Below are 27,635 nucleotides of genomic sequence, written 5' to 3' on the forward strand. Positions count from 1 at the left end.
ACACACACACACACATACACACACACACACACACACACACACACACACACACGGGGGGTGGGGGGGGAGCAGGGGAATGGGGGAAGAGAGCACTATTGGGGCAGGTCTCCCTGGCAACCAATCCCCCCAGGATTTATTGGAGCCAGGGTCTTGCTCATTAGTTAAGGCAACTTGATCCATTTATGGGTAGCTCAGTTAGAAAGCCCTTGCATGTTATGTCTCAGTCAACTCTAAGGGAGACATACCAACCAGTGATAACTTGAAATCTTACCCTTTAGTTTTTCTCCTTTTTATAGTCTTCTATTGTGACTCCTGACACTCTATGTTACTCTGTGACCCATATACCAGACAGAAACAATGTTAAAAAGAAAGGTTTGATTTAGCTCCTGTTTCAGAGGGTTCTATAGTTGCTCAGTCCCATGTGAATGGGCGGGCCATCATGGCTGTGGTAGAACACGTGGTAGAAGACAGCCATTCACATCGCAGAAAACAGTAAGCAGAACTCAGGACCAGAACCAAGGTCTGGGCTATAGCCTTCAAAGTCCCCATGTGACCTTCTTCTGCCCAACCTCTTTAGTTTCCACAGCCTCCCAAAATAGTGCCACTGGCTGGGGACCAAGAGTTCAACACATGAGCTTATTGAGAATATTTCAGATTCAAACCAGAGCAGGCACTATTTACAGAGTTCTTCCCAGCATGCCTTTCCCTCTGCTCTACCCTATTGCCCCTGCTTTTCCTCTTCTTTAGCTGGTGTCTTCCACGATCTCCTGGTCTCTAAGTCTTGGCACGCTCCAGGGCTCAGTCTTTAGCATTCTATCTATGTTCCCTTCTCAGTGAACTTAGCCACATTTATAGCATTAAAGAACACAAATGCACTGATGTCACCACTGTAACCGCCAGCCTGGAACATACCTCAGAACTTCAGACTCACATACCCAACAGTTTGGCTGACATCCTTCCTTGCCGATCTATCAAGTTATATTTGACCTTGGGCTTTGAGGTGGGACAAATTACTCACCCTTGGAGGTTTCCACATTTGCGCCACATACTCCAAGTTCCAGCAGTCAGAACGATCCTTTGAAGAGTAGGCCATGTTACTCCTCTGCTTAGACTTCCCAGATCAAAAGCCAGTTTTTAACCATGACCTTCAAAGCCCTGAGCAATTTAGCCACTCAACTCTGTGTCATCTCTACCTCTGTCCCCTCTGCCGTGGGGATACGCTCTTGCTATTTACAACACTATAATCATGTCTTACATTTGCTGTTCCCCTTAGCTAGTCTGTCCCTGCAAGTATCATACAAGTCGTTCCCTCATTCCATTCAAATCGCTGCTCAGGCAATACCCTATTTGTGTCTCTCTTATCTTCCTTTGCTTTTCTACTTACAAGTGTTTATCTGGTTCCACTAAAATGTAAATTCCATGGGTTTCGGTAAACAAGGTGTTTACATAAATTCTACGGGTTTATGCAAACATTGCTGTTGCTGTGATAAAAATACCAATTTTTTTGTGAAGCAATTTATAGATGGAGGTCTTGTTTTGTTTTTTGTTTTGTTTTGTTGTTGGTGGTGGTATTTTTGTCTGTCTTATGAGTCTAGAAGGGGGAAGGGGATCCATAATGACAAAGGAGACATGACAGCAGGTGGCTGGGGCACAAAGCTGGGCGATCACATCCTTATCCATATGCAGGAAACAAAAAGCAGTGCCTGGAAGTGGGGAAGCCTAAAACTCGCAAGCCTACCCACTGATATACTTCCTCCCGCAAGGCTCCACCTCCTAAAGGTTCACACCCTCCCCAATAGGGGAACAAGTATTCAAATACCTGAGTCTGTGGGAGGCATTTCTACCTCGGACCACCAGAGATCTAAAGTTTTGGATAGTTATATCTTCTGTAAGAAGTAGATTGAGGCCCGGCGTGGTGGCGCACGCCTTTGATCCCAGCACTCAGGAGGCAGAAGCAGGTGGATTTCTGAGTTCGAGGCCAGCCTGGTCTACAAAGTGAGTTCCAGGACAGCCATACAGAGAAACCCTGTCTCAAAAAAACAAAACAACAACAACAAAAAACAACAACAACAAGAAAAAGTAGACTGGAAAGGATTGGGGATTTAGCTTAATAGAGTGCTTGCACAAGGCCCTGGGTTCAGTCCTCAGCTCCGGGTGGGGGGAGAGTAAAGATAGACTATAAGGAGGAATGGGAGAGAGCAGCAAAAGCACTTGCCCTGTGAGCCTGGAGAGCTGAGTTAGATCAGCTGGAAAGGAGTTGGAAACTGGAAAGGAAGGAGAGAGCTTATTTCACAAAATTGTCTTCTGATTTCCACTTATACTTCACCACACTCCAACACAATTCTTTTTTTTTTTTTTTTTTTTTTTTTTTTTTTTTTTTTAAGGATGGGAGGTTTCTCTAGAGGTCTCTTTGAGGTGCTGAGAGAACTGAGTTCCAGATGAGGAGGAGGCGATGCATGCCTGTTTGAGCACAGGAAACAGCACGTGGAAGAATTCTGAGCCAGGTACAGGCCAGCAAAGTCAGACTTCCATATCTCCCACTGCACTGTCCCAGCATCGAGAGGCTGATGTCTGAGCGCAGGCTGTACTGAACAGAGTTTGGAGTCCCTGTTCCTGCCTCGGGAGAGGTTCCTATCAACTAAGGTCCAGATAAGGACTTCCATGTGACTGCCCTCACATAGGGTCTGCTTTGGCTGGCAGCGGGTGAGATACCATTGTTCCTAAACTCATTTGGTTCAGCAAATGAAGATGGTGACATTTTGGTTGAGGAGAGAGCCCAAATTATCCTTGTCCAGGATAATTCCTTATGTCTCTGAGGAAAGTAGTTCAATTAAATGCCAGGAAGGAACCCAGACTTCAGAGGCATTGCGTTTTTTAAAAGCTTAGCTTTTAGGTGGAACTTTCTACTTTAATGGTTCGCAGCCGGTTTAGCTTCTCCATCTGTAAAATGAGGTTAATATCTACTTCATAGGGTATGAGGCCAATGGAACCTTCTGCAAATAGACACCGATAAAGAGAAGCTTCAGCTATGATGTTCAAACATCCTTTGCAGCTGAAGAAACTGTTACAGCTAGTGCCAAGTAAATTTAGAAAAGGGGCAAGCCCGGTGAGAACCCGAAGATGCGAGCCAGCTTTCCAGAAGAAGCCTGGCGCGCAGAGGCTGCTGGTCGGGGGTAGGGGGTGGGGTGAATCCCGGCAGACTCCCGGGAGGAGACGCGCCACGACACCCCTAGAGCGGGTGGACAGAACCGAGAGCTGCCAGCCCGAAGCGTCGTTGTCCCTTCTCCACTCCAGCATCCGGAACCTTAAACGCGCGGAACCTCGGTGGCGGAACGCGGGCCTCGCGGACCTTGCGGGAGATGGAGCAGGCGCGCGGGCCGGGTGCCGAGGCTGACGCGCCCGAGGAGGAGGAGGGGGAGCCGCAGGCGGCCATGGCGGCCGTAGTGTCCGCTGCGGGTGGAGCGTGCCCCGCAGTCCTGCAGGTGGCGGGCCTCTACCGAGGCCTGTGTGCGGTGCGCAGCCGCGCCCTGGGGCTGGGGTTCGTGTCACCGGCACAGTTGCGCGTGTTCCCGGTGCGCCGGGGCTCGGGCCTGCCCCCCGAGGGAGCAGACGGCAGTGGGGTCAGCGAGCTGGAAGCGAACCCCTTCTACGACCGCTACCGGGACAAGATCCAGCAGCTGCGCAGGTGCGGTCCTGGCCAGGTGGGGGTGGGGACTTGCGACGGGCGGGCAGAGCTTCCGGTACGCACTACTCTCTGGCACGGTGGGTTTGCCCTGTCCCTGCTATACCAATAGTTTGTTTCCAAGTTCAGAGAGGCCAGGCCACTTGCCTAAAGTCACATCTCTGCAGACTCTTTGGATCTTTCCACAGTCGTCTTTGTGCTTTGTTCTCAAAACACTCTTTAACGCCCTATGAGGAAGACAGCTCAGAGAAAGTTGTCCCCTATTTAGGAAGATAAAAATGAAGACCTTCGTGCGGGGCGTGGTGGCGCACGCCTTTAATCCCAGCACTTGGGAGTCAGAGGCAGGTGGATTTCTTAGTTTGAGGCCAGCCTGGTCTACAAAGTGAGTTCCAGGACAGCCAGGGCTACACAGAGAAACCCTGTCTCGAAAAACCAAAAAAAAAAAAAAAAAAGACCTTCAGCGAAGGCATTTGATTTGCTCAAGGTCACATGTTGAGTCAGCAGATACCTGCCAGAGAGATCAGGTTCCCAGGCTCTCCCAGCTTAGGGCCCTGACTGCCAGGAAAGGAAACTGGGATTGTGGCAAAGACTGATATGATAGTGTTTGTATTGCCCATTGAACCCTCTCACTAAGGAAATGTAGGGATCTGGAGAGAGGTAGAGGCTTGCCCGAGGTCACACAGTTGGTTAGGGTTTATCTGACCGAAACCAGGGTTCCTAAGGCTTCAGCTTCCAGAAGGTAAACCGTGAAGATGAAAGAGGTGTGGCTTAGTGGAAGAGACCTTGCTTACTATGCACTGGGCCTTGAGTTCCATCCCCAGCACTGAAGAGGAAAAATGTCGTAGGGTTATGGCTGTTAAGGTAGGTAGAGTGGGTGCCTAGTTCCAGGTTGAAGGATGAAGGTAAGGAAGGGTGGTCTGAGAGTTTGGTGCTATAGGAAGGCACTTCTGAAAGGAAGCCAGATGTTACGGGCTAGAAGTTCTCTGCATTTTGTCTCATTTTAATTCCACTCCCTTAAGTTCTTCGTCTTCACGCGGGGCAGCAGCATCCTCTAACTAGGTATACTGGCTGGTTTGGTGTGTCAATTTAACACAAGCTGGAGATATCACAGAGAAAGGAGCTTCAGTTGAGGAAATGCCTTCACGAGATCCTGCTGTAAAGCATTCTCTCAATTAGTGATCAAGGGTGGGAGGACCCATTGTGGATGGTGCCATCCCTGGGCTGGTAGTCCTGGGTTCTATAAGAGAGCAAGCTGAGCAAACCAGGGGAAGCAAGCCTGTAAGGAACATCCCTCCATGGCCTCTGCATCAGCTCCTGCTTCCTGACCTGCTTGAGTTCCAGTCCTGACTTCCTTTGGTGATGAACAGCAGTATGGAAGTGTAAGCTGAATAAACCCTTCCCTCGACAGCCTGCATCTTGGCTATGATGTTTGTGCAGGAATAGAAACCCTGACTAAGACACTAGGGTTTACCACTTCTAGCCCTGGAACCCTCCACCTGTCTGTCACTTTACCATGAATATAGTGATCTTCCATGCTTTTTGAAGCAATGATGGAATAAATGAGTGAATACTTTTGCTCTCCTTCAAACATTAGATAGTCTCAAATATTTGTGATTAGTACTTGACCTGCAGTCCTCTCCACCCACTTCTCTCTGATCCCTTTAATACACAAGCGTCTCCAAAGAGGTGTCTCATCTCACTGAGTACTTAGTGGATCTATTCAGACTTATTCAGGGGCCAGTAATGGTCTCTTTCCTTCCTTAGTTCATTCCATCAACATTTATACATACTGATATTTCAGAAAGTGAGTTTTGCAAGGTGCCCTATTGAATTCTTCAGTGTCCAAACTGCTTAGTGCTTGATGTAAAACCTTCACACGCTAGTTCTCTGCCACTCTCTAGACCAATCTAATACCTAAACTCCAAATACTATGGTCTAGGTCTAGCTCTTAAATCATTGGAGGAATGTGTTCCAAATATGGGAAATAATAACAGTCAAAAGTACAGTCATGAAACCACCTCAGTCATTTAAGGATGTTTGAGCAAAATTTTGTTATGGTTATAATTATCAGCAGTGCGTTTGTACATGTTTATGTATCTGTCTATACAACTAGGTAGTAAATTTCTTCAAGTAGGGACAGTGTGTTAGCTATTTTCTATGTGCCTAGAGCACAGCAAGAACTCTACTGCGCAGGGTGCCCCTGTTTTCTATGTACTCACCATGGCAAGCTCAGGTACATCCGTGCTTATTAGCTGGGCTGACCCAGTCCTTCCAGAAGAAAAGAAAAGATCATCCCATCTACATAGTAATGAAGAGATTGACATTTGGTGTCACATCCAAACAGTTTTTGGAATAGGCAGTACCCTATAATGTCTTGACTGTGAAGGTCTACCAAAGGGTTAAACAAGCTATCCTTGGTTTCTCACCCAAACTGTTGTGTGTCTCCCAGGCAAGTAGCTAGAGTTCTTGGATGATGTTTTCATCTACGATTACAAAGCCACGCATCCCATAATCAGCTACACATTCTGAAGTATTCTTGGTAACAATGACTGCCTCAGCCTAGCCTTCAAGCCTGAAGAGCATCCCCATTTTAAGATAAAGGATGAATTCTGATGTTCTGTCTGATAGGTCAGGGAGATACTCAGGTACTAAGCCTTCTTCCAAAGCATCCATTTGGAGTACAGGATCTGATGGTGGGTATAGAGGGAGACGTCAAAAATTAGGTATATTCAGGTAAAACCTTAACACTGAGTAGGCACGCTGTAGGATTCCTGCCTGTGGAGGTAACCCAGCAATATGACCTGACGGTATTTTCTCTCTTGAGTGGCTTAAGAACCTAAGAAAGAGAGCCCTGCATCACCTGAGAGAGTAGCCTGCAAAAGAAAAACAAAACAAAACAAAAGGAGTGTTGCACTGCTGATCCCTAGAGGCTTACTATAGCTGAGTGACTGGCTTTGCTTTCCACTGCCTTGACTTTCAGGCTTATGCCCTGTTCTTAACAACTGAATGCAAACCCTTCCGCCTCATGGTGTCTGTGTCCCTTCTCTGAGGAGGTGCAATGGAGTGCTTCCTTATTTCAAAACCCACAAAGGCCTGCGTGCTTCACCTTTATTTACCTTTTGTCAGGTCTGACCCAGCTGCCTTTGAGTCCCGCCTGGAGAAGCGCAGTGAGTTCCGAAAGCAGCCAGTGGGGCACTCGAAACAAAGTGATTTTATCAAGTGTATGGAGCAGAAGGTAAGGTGTACTGGGCCTCGGAGGTTGATTTTGTCTTGTATAAGTTTACTAGCCCTTACCCTTTAAGTGGTCGCCAGTGACCGGAACATCTCATCTTTTCTCATTCTCCGTCAGTAAATGTGTACCCTGCTCTTGCTAGACAAGATCCTGTAGTCATGTTGGAATGTAGAAGAATGAGAGGAGAGTCCCCACTCATAAGAAATATAGTCTAGTGGTCAAGGTGCTCATGGCACTGAGCTGTAGGACGCAGGGGATATTTTCAATGGAGGTCCTGGGTTTGCTTTTTTTTTTTTTTTAAAGATAGAGTCTCACTGTCTATCTCTGGCTGGCCTGGAACTTGCCGTGTAGACCAGGCTGGCTTTGGACTCATAGATTCTCTTGCCTCCTGAGAACTGGGATTAAAGTTGTGCACTACCACACCCAGCAAGATTTATTATTATTATTATTATTTATTATTATTTTATTATTATTGTTATTATTTGTAGGTGTGTATGTCTGAATGTGTATACATGGCTGCAGAAGTAATTGAGTTTAAAAGGTAGAGGTAGGGTAACTTGCCTGATAAAAAGACAAGTTCCAGAACCACGTGCCAAGGACTGAGTCATAGCTTTTAGCTACCAGCTAGGTAGTTATGGGCAAATTATGTAACTTCTCTGTGCCTTAGTTTTGCCTATTTGTGAATTAGAAATAATAATACCTACCTCACAGAATATGCTAAGACTGGATGAAGTAGTGTCGTGCACTCTCCAGCACCATCCCTGGCACATAAAACGACGTTAATGCATCATTAGTCTTTATGATCCTTGAGCACCAATGCTGGGGAAAGGGTATAGAAAGCTAGCTATGATAATCTAGGGCAATGCTTTCCAGACTCTTTGACCACAACTCACAGTAGGAAATATATTTACATTGCTACTTAGAATACATGTGTATGTTTCATATAACAAACGAAACTTTTGTGCAGCAGTGTTCTGGTGACATGTAATACATTCTTTTCCTGTGTTTGTCTGGTTCTCACTCTGCAAACCAGTCTCATCTGGAACTTAGTAGGTAACCCTCTTGAACTCTCAGTAACCGTCCTGCCTCAGCCTCCCACGGGCTCAGATTGCAGGTGTGAGTCATCACACCTGGGTAGTGTATTCTTAGTTTTCATCTCCTGAAAAATTCTGTTAACAATCCACTGAAGTGATTTTACAACATATCATTTGAAAACTTGTAATCTCAGAGGTGCATGGGAACTAATTCTGGAGAGACTTGAGCCAAGCTGGAACCACTTTCGATTGTTTTTGGCCTTTTTAGAGTGGAAATGTATCAGTTGTTAGCACATTTCTGTGACAGAAACATCCTTGATGAGGAAGGACTGGGTTTTGCATGTTTCAGAATTGTCAGTACACGTCATGTCAAAGAGCATGTGGGCTTGCTTAGGAAGCAGAAAAGGGGGATATGGAAAGAGATCAGAATAAGATAGAGCCCCTAAGAACATGCCCTAACAACATACTTCCTCCAGATAGACCCCACAGCCTACCTTTCGTCAGTTCTCAATATCTTCATATTATGAATCCAACAAAGGATTAATCTGTTCATTAGATCAGAGCCCTCATGACCTAGTCATCTCTGGAAGTGCCCTCACAGACTTATCCAGAGGTGTATTACAAGTTCCCTAGGCACCTCTCGGTCCCATCTTGCTCTTTCTTTCTTTCTTCCTTTCTTCCTTTCTTTCTTCCTTCCTTCCTTCCTTTCTTTCTTTCTTTCTTTCTTTCTTTCTTTCTTTCTTTCTTTCTTTCTTTCTTTCTTTCTATGAGGAAAGTATAGTTTAATAGTCTGTGTCCTCATGTATTTCAGACAGATGCCTTGGGGAAACAGCCTGTGAGCAAAGGATTCACTAAGGACAAGGTAGGTTTCTAGTTAAATATAGAAATCTAAGTCTGAAGTCATGTGGGACATCTATAATAAGAGGCTGCAAATGTAAACATATTTGTTGTGCTCAGGGATTTTTGTCTAAGGCGATTTTCCCCAACAGTAGAGATGAGAAATATTTGTCTGGGTTATTGTTCCTTGACATGATTTCTAACTTAGGTTGGGATCCACGGATGCTACAAGACATTTGAAGGAAACGGAAAGCACTCCTTTCTAAATCAAAACACCACATAGAGCCTGTACCTATTGCACAAATACAGAGCTCCCTGGTGGAGCATCAGCCGGTGCTTCTCCCTTTACCAGCTGCAAAGTGCTGCAGGACTGGTGAGACTGGAGCATCTGGGGATGCTTGATGACCTAATAGTTACTGCCCAGGAATAGAACTGTGAAGGTCTGTGTGGGAGCAGAGACTCACATTCTCTGAGCATGTGAGAGGCTTTTGTACCTACCTACTGGAGGTCTGCTTCACTGTGCTGACATTCTTTTCCACAAGGCTTGAGACAGAACTAAGCTGGGGTTGTTGTTACCGTTAATTGTAGATGTTAAATTAATTGCTATTTCTTTTTTCAAGACTCTCAGTTCAGTCTTCAACGTTGAGATGGTGAAAGACAAAACTGCGGAGGAAATAAAACAGGTAATGGGTGGAAATGAGTAGGCACACCCCCTGAGATTATTTGCTCTGTGAACCAAGCCTGAGAACAGAAAAGGTCAGACATTTTTCTTACACCTTTTTCAATCCCAATAATAAATAGTCCTAAGGGATAAAAGTGATGAGTCACATAAATAACAGTGACATTTAAAATGTGTCTTTCTTTGTCTTGCTTTTATATGTCTAATGACTTGGGTTTACCCTTTCTCTTTCACTTAAAGTCATCAGGATTCTATACCTGGCTCTTCACTGCCTTTCCAAATAGGCTCCCGTGGTGTGCCAGTGGGATAGTGGTGAGCACAGCTGCCCTCCATGTAGCTTTTCCTTTCCCTTGTCTTAGCTGAGTGCGCTTGAGGTTCTGCTTGCTACAGAGAAGAGAATGTGCTGGTTAAAGCAGTAGAGCTGGGCATGGTGGCACAGACCTTTAATCCCAGCACTCAGGAGGCAGAGGCAGGCGAATCTCTGTGAGTTCGAGGCCAGCCTGGTCTACACAGTGAGTTCCAGGACAGCCAGGACTACACAGAGAAACCTCCATTCAAGAAAGAAAGGGAGGGAGGGAAGGAGGGAGGGAGGAACTTAGACTTTAGAAATAAGCTGCCATTTTTAAGCTCTAGCTCTGCCACTTATCTGACTGACAAGTTAATTTCTCAGAGCCTCAGTTTGCCCACTGTAAAGTGGTAACAGCTACATGCCTACTTGTCAAACTATTTGAGAATGAAATGAGTTAACGTTTGTGAAGCACTCAGAACGAATCCTGGCACAGAGTAAGTGCTATAGATATGTTTTAAAATAAATGAAAACATACTGTGTTGGGAACAAGTTTCCAAATATCCAGTGACAACCCCTTCCCCACACCCCGTTTTCATTTCCTTGGCATTTGTGGCCTAAGGACCTTCCATAGGCATTTCCTAACCGTCTCTCGAAAGCATTCATGATCCGCCCTGCCTGTTCTGTCATTCTGTGTACCTTGATTTACATTGCTCATTCCTACTTATGACTGTAATTCTTTTCTCTTTAGCCTGTATAAAACTATTTGAGGATTCTTTATACTTCCATTATATTTTAGGTTTATGTGCTAATGAACACTATAGCAATTAAAGGAATAATAAAAACACAGGCAGGCATTATGCTTGTTGCTTCAAAAGTATTTCTTTTTTTTGTTGTTGTTGTTGTTTTGTTTTTTTTTTTGTTTTTCGAGACAGGGTTTCTCTGTATAGCCCTGGCTGTCCTGGAACTCACTTTGTAGACCAGGCTGGCCTCGAACTCAGAAATCCGCCTGCCTCTGCCTCCCGAGTGCTGGGATTAAAGGTGTGCGCCACCACGCCCGGCCAAAAGTATTTCTTAATTGAATTCTAATGTCTACCCTTAGAAGTAGATGCTGTTATTCCCAACTTAAAGACATGGGGTTAAAAAATAAATATTTATGTAAAACAATGTTCTAAACATTGGCAATTAATTTTTTTTTAAAAATCAGTCACCTCTGAAAAATATTGATTATTTATATCTTACAATATCGAATTTCAGTCAAGATTTAGTTGTTTAAAAATAAGCACATACCTCTCAATAGTATACAAGTTTTTTGTCTTTAATAAATTATAAAATTATATGTATATGAAAGAATTATTTTGAAATATTTTTTATAATTTAATATCAGTAAATATTTGATTCCTGTGCCTATTTTATATTACATATATCCATAATCAAATTTCATGGGTAAAAGGAAGTCACAAGTGGAAAAATTTTAAGAAGTCCTAGTATAAGCGAAATTCCCTCCCTTTGCCTGCCCCCTCACACCGCCGAGCAGTACTGGGAACTGAACCTCATGCATGCTAAGCAACCACTCTGCCACTGAGCTATGTCTCTAGCATCATGGTCATCTGATACTGTTGGACTGCAGGACATTGGTAATGGCATAGACTAATATCTGCCTACGCAGTGCTTGCAAACCAGTGAAGGAGATGCATTCAATGCTAAGGACCATATTTAAACTACATATTTGTTTCAGTTAGGTTTTTATTACTGCAGTAAGACACCATGACCAAAAGCAACTTGGGAAGGAAAGCGTTTATTTCAGCGTACAGTTTGTAGTCTGTCCTCTAGGGAAGTCAGGGAGGGAACTCAAAATCGCGGGAGTAGAGAAGCTGGAGCTGCTGCATCAACCCCATTGAGAAGTGCTGCTTACCGGCTTGCTCAGCTGCTTTGATTATGTTTCAGGGCCACCCACTGGGGGATGGCATCAATCCACAATAGGCTGGGCCCTTCCACATCAGTCACTAATTACAAACGTGCTGGAGGATTGGCTCAGCAGTTAAGAGCACTTATCGCTTTTGCAGAGGACCAAAGTTTGATTCCCAGCATCCACAAGGTGGCTCACAACCATCTGTAACATCACTTCCAAGAGATGAAAAACTCTCTTCTGACTTCTTGGGGATATAAATATGGTACACATACATATGTATGTGCAAGCCATATAGTCATACACATAAAATAATAAAATAAAAAATTTTGAATGTATTTTTTTTACTAGAAAATGTACCGTATTCTTGTCCATAGGCCAATTTCATGGGAGTATTTCTTCAATCGCAGCTCCCTCTTCCTAAATGACTGTCTTCTGTCAAGCTGACATAAAACTAGCCAGCACAATCTCTAGAGAGAGATGAAATAGACAATTCCTAGGAAAACTTCTGATGAAATGATGAAGGGAAGAAGTATGAACTTAGCCTTGAGTTAAAGAAGAACTGGTGGGGAAGGTGGTCAGAGATGGGAAAAAGAAAATTCCAGTAAAAACCCTCAATGTGAAAAGCCACAGAGGATAAAAAATAATAGAGGTCAGTAAAAAGCATGCGCGTAGAACATGCATACGTGCTGCGAGGATACTGCACATGGACTATATACAATATATTGTAAAAAACATTCCTAAAAACGACCAAAATTATTCTTATAGTGTAATAAAACTGTGGTTTTTCTTTTTCTTTTTCCCTGTATTCTTATTTTATACTTTATAAACCTACTCACTATTTTTGGGTATTTACATCATGAAAATCAACTATACTCTGTGTTCTTTGATGCCAGGCAGAGAGATTGTGACTGCTCTGTATCCCAGTCAGACAGCAGGTTCTATCTGTTCCCTAAATGTAGGACTTCTTGGATGCAGAATTTTAAGAGCTGCCTGCAATAAGCAATAAAAGCCAACATTATTTTAGTGTCTGCTCTGCCAGTCTCAGTTAGTCTTCATAACAATCCTATAAGGTTGGTGTCACTGCTGTTTTATCGATGTCGTCTAAGTTCCAGAGATTTGTCCAAGATGGACTAGCTAGTAAATGATCAGGGCCAGGGTTTGCATCCCAGGCCATTGGCTCCAGACCCTAACCTCTGAGTGGCCTGTATTCTTCCTCTCTAAGAAAGTTCACAGTTGGCTGGGGAGGTATGGTATGGGGAGAGGATAAAGAACTTGTGAAAGCCTATCACAAACAAGATAAATCCTGAGAACAATTATTTCAGAGGTCATAGAAACTATTTCTTTGACAGAATTTATTTTGTAAAGGTTATTTTCTCATTATATGTATATGGATGTTTTGCCTGCATACATGTCTGTGCATCACATGTGTGCAGTACCTGTGGAGGCCAAGAGTAAGTGTCAGATTCCCTGAAACTACAGTTACAGATGGTGTGAGCTGCCATCTGGGCAGTAGGAGTTGAACCTCAGTGCTCTCAACTGCTAAGCCATCTCTCCAGCCCCTTTAATTACTATCAGTTGTCTGTTTGTAAGGGTACTGTATGCATAAATGCAGGAGCCTGAAGAGGCCGAAGGTATTGGATCCCACTGGTCTCCTGGCACTGGAGTAAAAGGCAGCCATGAGCTGCCTAGTATGGATGCTGAGAACCAAACGGGTCTTTTTCAAGAGCAGGAGATGTTATTAACCACTGCTGTTGGCCATCTCTCCAGCTCCCAGACTTGATTATTAAGAAATAAACAGTGTAGGATTTGGAGAGAGGACTCAGGAGTGAAGAGCACTTTCTACTTTTCTAGAGGGTCTGTGTTCCGTTTCTAGCTCCCACATCAGGAGGCTCATAGCTGCCTTTACCTCCAGTTTTAGGGGATCCAGCACCCCTTTTGGCCTCTAAGGGCATCTACACACATGGTACACAGAGACAGATCTATACATTAAAAATGAATCTTAGAAAGAGATTCTTAGAGAGTTACAGTTTAATCATTTAGAAGAGCATACGGTATTAAAATTTTAATCATATACTAGTTGTAAGAACATCACAATGAGTTTTCCTCCCTATTATCAGATAGAATAATACTCCGAGGATGAAAGCTAGCACTGTATCTTGGTGTACATTGAAAAGAATACCCACATTGTCACAGATCATTCATTTGTTTGTTTGTTTATTGCAGATTTGGCAGCAGTATTTTTCAGCAAAAGACACAGTCTACGCAGTTATTCCTGTGAGTAATCTGAAGGGGAGATGAAAGTGTTTCAGCATGAGGTCAGCACTCCTACCCTCTCAGGCAGCTGCCTTTACTTCTCCTCTGTTTATGACATCTCAGGAACTTATACTTTACAGCTCTAAGAGTTTTATTATGCCCTAAGCAGCAGAGATTGGAAGCTCCATATGGTATATTTATGACTTTTGCTTTCTCTTGTTCTGGTTTAGAAATGTTTCCAAGTCTCTGACCAGAGAGGCTAGTGTAAGTTCATGTTTCTGAGTGATTTCCAAATGCATTTTATTTCATTTTCACTTTCTAACCAAACTGTGGGGAGTCCAGACACGGCCACAGCATGGCTTTCTTCCCTCCCTGTGTGTATGGCAAATGCTGAGCTGACCCGGAGCTCCCTCTGGGCCTCTCCAGCTTTTCCCCTTAGCAAGTGGCATTTTCTTGGCTTTGCCTTCTTGGAATTGTTTTAAAGGTGATTGCTAGCCATTGCTTTACTATAGCTAAGAACCAGACATGGTGGTACACACCTTTAATCCCAGTGCTCGAGAGGTAGAAACAGAGGCAGACAGGTCTCGTGAGTTAGAGGTCAGCCTTGTCTACATAGCAAGTAAAAAAAGAAAGAGAGAGAGATTATCTCTTACCTTAAAGTGCACTGAAGAACACCGCTGTATTCTGAGTGGCTTACCTAAGTATAAGATTAAAGACGAAAATGCATACAGAAAGAAAAGCCAGGCCTTTGGCTGTGAGCACTCTCTGTCCTTTGTTTTAACTTCTTATACATATATGCTCTTACCTTCATGAACTCCACAACCTGTGCAGTTTGTACTTGCTGTTTTAGATCTTTCATACCAGCTCATTGGACAGGCCTTCTCAGGTCTCCCTTGAGTACCTACCTGGTTCCTTGGAGACTTTAAAGCATTGGAGGACTTAGTCTTCATATATACTCTGTAGCAATGAGCAGCAAAGTATGCATCAGGTTTTCTTGTCGTTTTATTATAAGAATGATTTGTAGGGCTGGAGAGATGGCTCAGTGGTTAAGAGCACTGACTGCTCTTCCAAAGGTTCTGAGTTCAAATCCCAGCAACCACATAGTGGCTCTCAAGCATCCATAATGAGATCTGATGCCCTCTTTTGGTGCATCTGAAGACAGCTACAGTGTACTTAGATATAATAATAAATAAATCTTAAAAAAAAAAAGAGTGATTTGTAAATGGTGGAACTTAAAAGCCTGTTTTAGCCATAATGTAGTTCTAGAATTCACTCTTGGGAAAAATCTAGTGTGATTGTGACATTTCATGTTTTTCTTTTTTTTTTTTTTTTTTTTTTTTTTTTTTAAAAGATTTATTTATTTATTATATGTAAGTACACTGTAGCTGTCTGTCTTCGGACGCACCAGAAGAGGGCATCAGATCTCATTACGGGTGGTTGTGAGCCACCATGTGGTTGCTGGGATTTGAACTTCGGACCTTTGGATGAGCAGTCGGGTGCTCTTACCCACTGAGCCATCTCACCAGCCCCTCATGTTTTTCTATTTGTGAGTTAATTTTATTCTTTTCTAACTTACAGAAAGAGAAGTTTGATTTGATCTGGAACAGGGCTCAGTCCTGCCCAACAGTAAGTCTGTAGTGACTATGCAGAATTGCTTATAAGTGCTACCAAATAGGCAATTTCAAACCAGTTCTTCTCATGATATAATGCTCTATTAACAATGGTGCTTATATGCTAATTATATTGATAAGTGGTATTTTCATTCTTTTTTTTTTAATATTTATTTATTTATTTATTTTTAATTTATTTACTATATGTAAGTACACTGTAGCTGTCTTCAGACACTCCAGAAGAGAGCATCAGATTTCGTTACGGATGGTTGTGAGCCACCATGTGGTTGCTGGGATTTGAACTCTGGACCTTTGGAAGAGCAGTCAGTGCTCTTAACCACTGAGCCATCTCACCAGCCCCGGTATTTTCATTCTTATAAATGGCTTTTAGCACTCTACTACATATTAGGCCTTTCTGATATAGGTCTTAATCTGTCAGTATATGTAAGTATGAAAAGGCACCATAGAGCCCAGTGTACTAATACGTGTCTTTAATCCTATTCAGCCTGGTCAACATAGCAGGTTCCAGGCCACCCAGGGCTATATAGAGAGAACCTGCCTCAATAAGGAAGGAAGGAAGGAGGGAGGGAGGGAGGGAGGGAGGGAAGGAAGGAAGGAAGGAAGGAAGGAAGGAAGGAAGGAAGGAAGGGAAGGAAACTAGACAGCACCTAAGACCTTTATCTTCACAACTTCCATGAGGTTCCTGTGTTAGAGTTTTCTTGATAGTTTTATTCATGCTATTCTGATAATATGTGCCAGAAATAAATTAATATTTTGATGCTGAAGTAGTGATCCACCACACAGTTCCAGGGATAGGGAATGGGTAGCCAGTGTGACAGCTATGATTGCTCAAACATTGCTTGTAAGAAATAAAGACTACCTTAGCAAATCAGAGATATATATCATACTGGTGGGCTGGATAGCAATATTGCTAAATGTCAGCTCTCAAATTTCATCTCTGATACGTTCCTTCTTAGATGGGTTGAGAAATGTGCATGTATTTGTCATACTATCACATAATTAATTTCATAATTTCATCCCATAAAGCCAAGCATTTTGGGATGGGAGTATAACTCAGTAGGTTACTTTACCTAGCATGCACAGAACCCCAGGTTCAATTCCCAGTACCCCATCAACTGGATGTGGCGGCACATGCTTATTCTAAGGCTTACTCAAGGTAGAGGCAGGAGAATCAGGAGTCAGGTCATGCTTCACTGTGTATAAGTTTGAGGTCAGCCTGGGATACATGAGACATTTTCTTTAAATTAAAAAAAAAATGAACAGAGGAAGGAAAGAGGGAAGGAAGAGAAAATAGAGAAACTATCCAAGCATTGAAGAAATAAAGTGCTACTCGTGATTAGACATTGAAGAAATGACTTCATTTATTCACCGGTCTCCTTGTTTTTCTGTTTTCCACAGTTTCTTTGTGCACTACCAAGAAGGGATGGTTATGAGTTCTTTGTAGGACAATGGACGGGTACAGAGCTCCACTTCACTGCACTTATAAATATTCAGGTAGGTGACGTATGCCCTACAAAACATGGGGTATAAAAAAGAAGCGTATCCTTTGGTAAGAGTAGAAACCTTCCTGGGGCTGGGGTTAGGGTCCAGAACACTGGCTGAGTCCAGCAGTACCTGCTGTGCTGCTGCTGAACTGTAATACTCTGAATGTTAGGCCTCCATAGCAGATATCTGAAGTCAGAAAGCAGCTCTCTAGCTTCATTGTCTCTCTTTTGTCTCCTTCCGCAACCTCTATGGCATCTATTACATGTGTCTCAACACAAATGGGTCGTTGTAGCCCAAGCTATGAGCCCACCGAGGCAGGCCTCCATGTCTTACCTGTGTTTTATTAACCCAAGGTAGCCTTTTCCAAAATGCTAGATGAATAGTTTTCACTTCATACATATTAGTTTATTTGCTTTCTTTTTTTCTTTGTTTTATTTACAAATATTAGAGTAAAAAACATAGCTCAAAGTACACTTGAGACTTAAAAGAAGAGTCAGTATTTTAATTCATAGTAACTAGGATTGGCATTCTATATTCGGAGCACACACCTGGTTTAAAAACAAAAAACGTAAAAACCTGTATTGTTTTGGCTTTAAAGCCGAGGCAGACGGCACAGAATAAAGTGAAGGGGCAAGCTTTGACATTGTGGTGTTAGAATTTGTTAAGTGTTAGCATTAGATAGATATTATGCAGTGGGTGTTTCATACTTGTCATTTAATCTTATCAAATATGTCATGAAGTGGCTACTGTTACTACTTCTATTGGTAGAGGAGAAGGTGTGCATAGGGAAGGTCATTTGCATTACTAAGTAAGTAGTAAACTATTTTGAGTCCTGCTTGTCTTACTCCAAAGTCTATAAACTTAAACATTGACCACTGTCCTGAGAACCCTACTAGGTCCTACAAGAAAAGGACTGCCCCGATGGAGTTCATAGCTAAAATATAAAGCACAGAGTAGAAAATGACTCTAGAATGGGATTGGAAGGCAATACAGCAGGATCCTCATACTGTATGTCTGTCCATGTTTACTTTCTATTGCTATGATAAAACACCATTCTAGATGCAACTTATAGAAGAAAGAGTTTATTTGGGCTTACAGTTCCAGAGCAGGGCTCTGTAATGGCTGGGGAGACATGATAGCAAGTAGCCAGAGCAGGAAGCTGAGAGGTCATTCTTCAACAAGCATACAGTGGATAACCACTGGAAGTGGGCAAAGATATAAACCCTCAGGGCTGCCTGCCCCCAAGGTATATGTCCTCCAACAAGGCTTCACCTCCTAAAAGTTTCATAACTTTCCCCAGATAGCACCACCAACTGGGGAACAAGCCTTTAGATGCCTGAGTTTTGGGGGACGTTTTCCATTCTAATCACCACAATATCTAATGAGAGGTATATGTCTTTTTGTGATAGTATCATGTATGAATTTCATAACAGACCCTGAGAAAGTCCTTCAGAAACATAATGATCAAAATAATTAGTATTAGGATTTTGGCCAGAATGATCAGTATGTTAGAAGTGTGGTGAGAGAACTAAGAGGATGAACTGTTAAGAGCGCCTTAGCAATAGCTCAGTGTAATACGTACAGGATGCCTGCTGAAGCTTTAAAGCTGAAGCCCAGGGATGTGCTTGTTAGTGTGGTTGTTTTCTTCCATGCTATGCAACGGCATTGGCTTTAAATTCGGCTTCTCTTCCTAGTCTAGACTTGAGGTCAGGTGGCCTTGCTGATCATTCTTCATGAAGTTACACATTTGTCATTTTTCTCTCCTTTCTGCCCCAACCAGATAATTTTTTAAAGCCACACAATAGAAATCTGGCTTGCGTACAAACTCTCCACTGCTAGCTATAGCTTAAAAGAGCTCAGACTTTAGAGCCTCCACAGGGAGCAGATGAAATGCACTAGTCCGTAGAAGTAGCAATTACACCAGCACATCGCTTTCTTTAGACCTTAGCTTGGTAGCTGCTGTACCATTTTGTTTTTAAATGTATGACTACGATGAAGGATTCATTGCCTTTGTAAACATTTCTGGGAAAAAAGCCAAATCTTTTCCAATTGAAGACACAAATAACACCATGAAAACTGTCAGTTCGCCATGTCTTTGCAGGCCTGACCTTGTCCTACATACCAGTCCTCTAACTCACCAGCACCCAAGGGGCTATTAAGAGCTAGAATTTGCTCCAGACTCTGTTGCTTTGTAACTGCAGTTTGTTGTGGTGGTACCTTATTGAGCTTTGATAAGTGTTCCTCTATGCAGACCCGAGGGGATGCAGCAGCCAGCCAGCTGATTTTATATCACTATCCTGAACTTAAGGAAGAAAAGGGCATAGTGCTGATGACAGCAGAAATGGACTCCACATTTCTGGTAAGACTCTGCATTTGTCTCTTGGGTTTGCCTAGTAGACCTGTAGGTATTTAGGTATTACTCTTTTTGATGCCTCGGGTCTAGATTAAGGAAAGATGCCTGTATGTAGTTTGTTTCTCGTGGTTGAAAACAATTTTGTCTTGCTTACAGTTTCCAAGTTGAAGTACACTTATACACAGATAAATAAATGCTTTTGTTGGTGGTGGTATTTTGTTTCAGTGTAATTTTTAAGTGTGTGTGTGTGTGCGTGCATGCATACACACACACATATACACATTGGGAACGGGACACATGACAAGATGCATGTGTAAAAAATCAGAGGACAACCTCTTGAGGTCCATTCTCTTCCTTCCACCATCTAGCTTCCAGGGATCAAACTCAGGTCATCTTGCAGCAAGCATCTTAATCCACTGAGCTACCTCACTGGCCCTGAAAATAGGTTGTTATATTTCAGACTGGGACTCACTATGTTGCCCTAGCTAGCCTGGAACTTGCTAAGTAAACCAAGTTGGCTTCCAACTTACAGAGATCCACCTGCCTCTGTCCAAGTGCTGGGATCGGAGGTGTAAGCCACCATGGCTAGTGCTGAAAATTGTTTCATTCTCATTTCATCCCAACAGTTTGCCTTCCTTAAACTCTTTTGGAGCTAAATTTTCATTTAAACTGAGATGAGGTCATTTATAGTTATGACACTCATTTGATACAAAATATTATACATTTTATTCAGGAAGTATTAATGTATTTGATTATGGATCATAACACAGTTGCATATTATCTTCACCTATATCTTTATAAAATCCAGTAATACTAAAACCAAGACACATCTGGCCCTGGAGATCTCAGGTAAAATTACGGACGCATAGGTGACTTATGAAGTGTGGGATGAGCTTACAGTCTAGAGTAATAGTTGTATCTTTATCTTCCTCTCCACTGTTGATGGGTGTATAACATCCACCATGGGACTTCCTTTCGTCCTTTTCCAGTTGAATCACTGGGACAGAGCATCAGCCACATGCCTTTAACTGATGATGCCCATTGCTTTCCACGTGTCCAGGCACCAGAGACAGTTTGGGGTCTGTCTAAGGCTTGCTTATTTCAGTTCCATCTGACTGACAGCGATTATGTAGGATAGCCTCAGAAGACTGGACACTTTAAAGCCTCTTCCTCCATTACAACACCCACTTATGTTTCTTCTTTGTCTTTTACCAGCTGCATAGAGAGAAGGAAATGGTTTCACTAGACTACCATGGGATGTCTCACAGTAACAGTAGACTCCTGACTGGAACAGAGTGGGGACTCTACTTCCCTGACTGTTATTCCTAAACTGCCCAGTCTTATTTCTCTGGATTTTTCCTTCCTCCTAAACTATGTGTCACTCAGCGGGAAGACAGTGACCCAGAATCCTACTTATAGTATGCATTTGCCATTAGCTAAGATAAAGGCTGAAGAAAGAGTAGTTTTGGATGGAAAATCAAGACCTCACTTTTGGACTACTTAATCTGAGATGTCTATTAGCTATCCATATAATGTAGTCAGGTAGATACATGAGCCTGGTAGTCAGAAAAGCTGTAGGGGATAGGTTGTATTTAAAGCCATGGATTGAATGAAATACCGAGAAAGTAAATGAGGGTGCAGAAGAGAAAAGATGTAAGAACTAAGTCCTAAAGAGATGAAGAAACATCAGCAAGGAAAAGTAAGAAAAACCATTGTGATATTGGGTGGATTTGAAAGGGCAAACATTAACTCTTTCAAGGGAAGGAAAGTAAGGTGTTGGGTAGAGGAAAGAAGTGGGAACAAGGGGCTGGCAAGATGGCCCAGTGGTTAAGAGCTCCGACTGCTCTTCTGAAGGTCTCGAGTTCAAATCCCAGCAACCACATGGTGGCTCACAACCATCCGTAACGAAATCTGATGCCCTCTTCTGGAGTATCTGAGGACAGCTACAGTGTACTTACATAAAATAAATAAATAAATATTAAAAAAAAAAAAGTAAGTGGGAACAAGGATGTCTTTTAAGTATTGAATAAATAATACGGAAATATATGGTAGGGAGAAGAATATTAGCCATGTAGGAGAAAGAAAAGGAATAATATTCTGGGTGAGCAAGTCTGGAAATGAGGGCTTAATCTTTCTCCAGGAGTTTAATAACTGAGAAAAGTCAGGAAATGAGGACAAAGGTATAGTATAGTTAGATGAGTAGAGTTAGTGGCAGCTTGTAGAAGCTCTTGTCAGGTTTGTTTTTGTTTTTGTTTTTTAATGAAAAGAAAAGCCATCAGCTCAGAGTAAACATGAGAGCATGGGGTTAGATATTTGAGTCAAAAAGAGATAGTATGCCAGGCATGGTGGTATACACCTTTAATCCCAGCACTTGGGAGGAAGAGACAGGTGGATCTAAAAATCAAGACCCAGGACATCCAAGGACTACATAGAAAAACTATGTCTCAAAAAAGAAAGAGAGAGCCAGGCGGTGGTGGCGCATGCCTTTAATCCCAGCACTTGGGAGGCAGAGGCAGGCGGATTTCTGAGTTCGAGACCAGCCTGGTCTACAGAGAGTTCCAGGACAGCCAGAGCTATACAGAGAAACCCTGTCTTGAAAAACCCAAGAAAGAGAGAGACAGAGACAGTGACAGAGACAGAAAGAAAGGAAGAGAGAGGAAGGGAGGGAGGGAGGGAGGGAGGGAGGGGAGAGAGAAGAGGAGAGGGGAGGGGAGGGGGAGAGGGAGAGGGAAAAAGAAAGAAAGAAAGAAAGAAAGAAAGAAGAAAAGAAAGTGAGATTATTGTCTGCAAGCACAGCCTATGAGCTGGATCTAACCCACATCTTGTTTTTGTAAGACCTATGAATTATAGATGATTAAGAACCACGAAAATTAGTATTTCATGGGATGTGAAAAGTATTAAATTCAAATTTCAGGGTATATAAATTAGGATTTATTTACATATTACTTATGACTGCTTTAGTTCTGTAATCGAGTTGAGTAGTTTGAGATTCTATGGCCCCCAGAGCCTAAAATGTTTACTGTTTATAGAAAGTGTTTGCACAGCACAGTCTAAGGAAATAGAAAAGAGAATTTTGTGTAGATATAAGCACAGGCTTAACTGTAGTCAGCTGTGTGGTATAATGATGTAACTGAGCGGCCAAGACCAGAAAATAAAGCTGGGTAGAGAGGGAAGTGAAAGGGTGAGACACTGGAACAGTGAACTTCAGCTGCAGACTGTTAGAGTTGCGAGTGAACTAGGAAGGTAAAATTATGGACAGTGCAGAGATTTCAGACAAGACTGGGAGAAGGCACTCCAGCCCCAGTTTAAAACATAAAAGGTTTAAAATGAATACTCTGGAGAAAGAAGTACAGCCCATGTTTTTTTAAAATAAACATATCCACATCATTTTATAGCTAGATATAGCAAACTTTTTTTCTTCCAATGCTAAGAATTCAACTTAGGCCTTGCATTTTTTAAGACAAGTCCTTTACTACTTTGATGGCAAAGTCTGTTCTCTGAGTCACATGGAAATATGACATAGAAATTGTGCTGTGCACTTAAACACAGTGTTTTAAATGAGCCCTAGAGGTAGGTCACAGGAAACTTTGTCTTGATTTGTTCTGTTTCACCATTTCACTCCGATAGTCTCAGACTGATGCAGTTGTAGTATCATTAAGGTTTTGGAGGGATGGTGATGTGGGGTGGGTTTTTTTTTGTTGTTGTTTTGGCTTTATAACATTTGATTACATACCAGACAATCAATTTGCCTTGTCTAAACCACATTGACTATGAGATCCCAGTATACATGGCCCAACAGATAAAAGTACCCATCATCAAGCCTGACGACCTGAGTTCTGTCCCCAGGACCCACATGGTAGAGAAAAGAACTAACTCTTGGAACTTGTTCTCTGATCTCCATTGGATGAGCCATGGCATACCTGCTAACATCAGACACACATAATAAATTCATAAGTAAAAATGCATAATTTTAAAGGATTTTCTTTATTATTCTAGTCGTGTGTGTGTGTGTGTATGCCTGAGTGTGAGAATGTGCATGTGAGTGCAAGTGTTCTCAGCGTCCAGAGGCATTGGATATCCCGAAAGCTGGAGTTACCTGTGGTTTGAGCCACTAGACATGGATGCTAGAAATTGAACTCAGGTCCTCTTGCAAGAGTAATGCATGCTCTTAACTACTGAGCCCACCACTCCAGCCCCAGTTTAAAACATAAAAGGTTTAAAATGAATACTCTGTAGAAAGAAGTACATCCCATGTTTTTTTAAAATAAACATATCCACATCATTTTATAGCTAGATACAACAAACTTTTTTTCTTCCAATGCTAAGAATTCAACTTAGGCCTTGCATTTTTTAAGACAAGTCCTTTACTACAGAGTTAAATCCTGGCCCACATAACATATTTTGGGCAGTCATTTTTTAAGTGATTTTTTTCCCCTATATTTGTGTGGAGTACTTTTGTCTGTGTAAACATGGTAATAATAGATAAATCTTTCTGGCCAGCTAGAACTATAGATTATGTAGAAAACAATAGTTACTTCAGTTAAGTGTTTCTTCTTTCATTTCATTTACTATTATTGTATGTGTATATGCACATGATGGGGAGGAATTGCAACCACAACACATGTGTATGGCAACCACAGCAGAACTTTGTGGAGTCAGTTCTCTCCATCCATCTTTATTTGTGCTCCAGAGATCAAGCTCAGGTCTAAGGCAAGTGCCTTTACCAACTCAGCCCTCACCAGCCCTCAGCTAATTCTTCCATTAGGTTCTGAGGAGATTGCCTGTGCATTCCCCTACATACACTCCTGTCATGCTGTTCACCATTTCCTTATAGTGCACTTTCTGAACCTTGGAAATGGTTATAAATGATTGCATAACAGATTGTTCCACGTTGTAGCATTGTAGTAGATTACAATGACAAGCATTACCTCACAGTCTGTGGAACAGGAACTCAAGAGCAGCTTAGCCAGGTTGTCCTGGCTCCAGTCTCATAAAGTTGCTGTCATGATGTCACTAGGACTACAGTCATCTGAAGACGGACTGGGCTTAAGGGTCCACTCATTTCCTTGGCTCTTCTTTAGGACTACTTGAATGTCCTCATGATATGCCAGCTTACCCCAGAACAAGTAATTCAACATATATTCTTTTATGTTCCAATAACAAGAGCCCTTTCCAATCATTTCACCATAGTCTAATTGCTAGAAGAAACTCATTAAGTACAGCCTCACACTAGGAATAGAGCTCAAACTACCAAAGGAGGAAGGACCATGATAGTTGCAGACATTTTATATCATCACAACTGGCTTTGCCACTGTGTTTCTGACTGGGGTGCTATCAATAACAAGATAACAGGTTGTACTCAAGTGTGTCTAATTAGTCAAGAACTTAGTACTTGCACACTTATTCTTAGAGCTAGGTAACTCTTACCCCTCTTCCTGGGATGTATGTAGTGGTTATTTAGGAGCTAAATAGAGAAATTGTTATCATTTGAACTAACTTACTCAACAAATATTATATCACTATGTATTGGAACATAAAATAAGTCATGATGTCTGTATCTTTGAAGATTTTATATTAAGAGTCCAGACCAAAAAGAAAAAAAAAAAAAAAAGAAAAACAAATATAAGAGAAGGTGCTGAGAGTGGTAAGCAAGATGCCTTGCCCATGTGGAAGGAACATCTAACGAAGATATGAGAGGTCAGGGAGTCGGGAAAGCTTTTCAGGAACAGTGACTCCTCCACAGAACTCGGGCACAGAGCTTCAGGCTTGTGCAGGAAAGTGCCTCACTGCTCTCATTGCCTTGCAGAATGTTGTGGAGGCACAGTGCATCGCCAATCAGGTTCAGCTCTTCTACGCCACCGATCGGAAGGAGATCTATGGGCTAGTAGAGACCTTTAACTTCAGACCAAATGAGTTCAAATATATGTCTGTCATCGCTGAGTTGGAGCAGAGTGGACTTGGAGCTGAACTGAAACGTGCCCAGAACCAAGATAAGACTTAGAGGTATCCGGATTGTCTCTTCACAGTGTTGGCTCAGTCCTGGATGGCCTGAAGCCCACCCACACCCTTGAATTCCAGAGCTCAGCATCTGCAACAAGCAGCCTGTAAAGAGTTACTGTGTACGCTTATTGCAAGACGTGATTGTGGACATGAGCCCTAATACTTGATACAGGAACAAAGATATACAATTATTCTGATAATTACCTCTCAGCATAAGGGTTCCTTTTCAGTGTTTCTGGCCTTTGGAATGAGAAATATTCAGGGATCCACAAGACTATTGGCTTGGTTTTATTTAGTGTAATAGTGCAGTTGCATTCTGGCCATTTTGACCTCATAGCTCCCACTTCTATGACTTCATAAACTGTAGCAATAAGCTTGAAGATCTTAGAGATGTTGGCTTTATATACTCTTTCCATGCACCAGTGAGCTGGCTAAAAACATAACCCAAAACTCCTGGCCAGACTCTAATACAACCGGCTATTCTCATCAGAATAAAGACTTGTGGATGCCCCTCCAGAGTTGCCTTCAGTGTAACTCAGTGAATTACGGGTATACTTCAATAAACAGGTTCAATGCCTGTATACTGTTAAACTGTCGCTTATGGCCCTACTCCCTGAACTCTGCCTGTGAGAAGCTGATGAATCACTACAGTGTAAATAAAACCTTTTTCTAAGGAGATCAATCTAGATTTGCATGATTAAAAAAATAAGTGTTATATGAAAATGTGGGTGGAAGCCAAAGTTCCCAGATTGAGTGCAGGGAATGTAGCAATAAAATAAGTCTGGTTTTTGGTCTCTGTTACACAGCATAGTGGAAACTAAGCTTTATACTGTTGGTGGCATCAGTGTCGGGGTTCATTTTATCAGAACTCATCTTGGGGCTCAGTGATTTCTTGGAACACCAGAAATAATCAAGTTATTCTTCAGCACCAGAAGCACGTGTATCATGGCCCCAAGGTCATTGGTAAAAAAGAGTAGTGGGTCCATACCAACCTTATGACCTCAGAGCATTCCCTGTCCCACACCTGTCACTTAGTCTAACACGCTCCACCTCAGTCTGCCACCCCTGCCTGATCCTGCTGGGTGCCACCAACTACGGTGAGTAGAAACTTAAGTAGTGTTTTCAGTTTATGTGTGTTCTTCATTACAGACTTTTTTTAGGGTAGGCATCTCCCAAAGCTTTTTAAGTGGGTGTGGTAGTTTGAATGACACCCTACCCCACACCTCCCATCCCCACCAATAGGCTCATATATTAGTTGCCAGGAAGTGGAACCATTTGAAAGGATTAGAAAGATTAGGTGGCTTACTGGAGGAAGAATGACACTGTGGGTATACAAGGTTTTAAAAGTCCACACCAGGCTCTGTGTGTGTGTGTGTGTGTGTGTGTGTGTGTGTGTGTATGTATCAGGACATAGTTCTCAGCTATTTCTCCAGTACCATTCTTGCTTGTTGCCATGCTGTCTGCCATGATGATTATGGTCTACACCTCTGAAACCATAGGCTAGTGCACAATTAAATGCTTTCTTTTATAAAAGTGGCCTTGGTCATGGTGTCTCTTCACAGCAATAGAACAGTAACTAAGAGAGTAGGGTTGGCCATCCCATTATTTTCTGAATCAAGAAACAGATAATGTTTATTTAACTGAAGAAGCTGTGCGAAAGGGTGAGTTGATCTCTAATGCAGCTTCTAGACCCGATATGGTTTCAAGTGTGCATTTTGAGAAACTTGAGATCTATCAACCCTGCAGTTTTCCTTAAATGCCTTTCAAGCTTCTGGATGATACATGTCCCAAGACTCTTAGGCGTTGGGTAGGGTTGCTTTTGTGGGTATCCAGTTATGTTTGTTTTTCTCTCTAGATAGACCCAGTTCTCAGCCATAGAATATTTTCATGATGCCTCTACTAGATGGTGAGAACACGATAGGGGAAGAAAGAACTAGCCATTTATTTCCTAGTTCTTCCCAGCTTTGCCCTCAGTCCCATCTTACCAAAGAAGGAGGATGCATCCACGGGTAATTATAGCAGACGTGACTAAAGTACCATGTGAATGTTGATAATATTTACTTTAACAAAGAGATCTAGCAAATAATAAGTGAAAACCATAGCTAGTCTATAAATTTGTTCCCTGACTCTTGAACTCAGAAATTCACCTGCCTCTGCCTCCCAAGTGCTGGGATTAAAGGCATGTGCCACCACCACCGCCCGGCCCTGAATGGTATTTCTAAGATGGTGGTAGGCATTGACACCCATTGAA

The 27,635-nt window shown here is 42.4% G+C and overlaps 2 protein-coding genes across 2 annotated transcripts in view; one reads left to right on the forward strand and one right to left on the reverse strand.

Annotated features, from left to right (window-relative positions):
- Tex38 (testis expressed 38) overlaps positions 1-1,911 on the reverse strand; it is a 3,818-nt gene extending 1,907 nt beyond the window's left edge. The window contains exons 1-2 of the mRNA XM_021159960.2: positions 1,820-1,911; positions 1,019-1,075 (exon numbers count right to left, since the gene is read on the reverse strand). The gene's annotated coding sequence lies outside the window, so the exon portion shown is untranslated. The remainder of the gene's footprint in view (positions 1-1,018; positions 1,076-1,819) is intronic.
- Positions 1,912-3,166: 1,255 nt separating this feature from the next.
- Positions 3,167-26,185, forward strand: Atpaf1 (ATP synthase mitochondrial F1 complex assembly factor 1). Its single transcript, XM_029476202.1, has 9 exons — positions 3,167-3,685; positions 6,809-6,917; positions 8,760-8,810; positions 9,406-9,468; positions 13,886-13,936; positions 15,494-15,541; positions 16,945-17,040; positions 19,283-19,390; positions 25,191-26,185. The coding sequence occupies exons 1-9, from the start codon at positions 3,360-3,362 to the stop codon at positions 25,383-25,385; spliced, it is 1,047 nt and encodes a 348-aa protein (XP_029332062.1). The 5' UTR covers positions 3,167-3,359; the 3' UTR covers positions 25,386-26,185.
- Positions 26,186-27,635: the final 1,450 nt, after the last annotated feature.

This window comes from Mus caroli, chromosome 4 (assembly GCF_900094665.2).
Source record: "Mus caroli chromosome 4, CAROLI_EIJ_v1.1, whole genome shotgun sequence".
In the NCBI taxonomy this organism is placed as follows: Eukaryota; Metazoa; Chordata; class Mammalia; order Rodentia; family Muridae; genus Mus; species Mus caroli.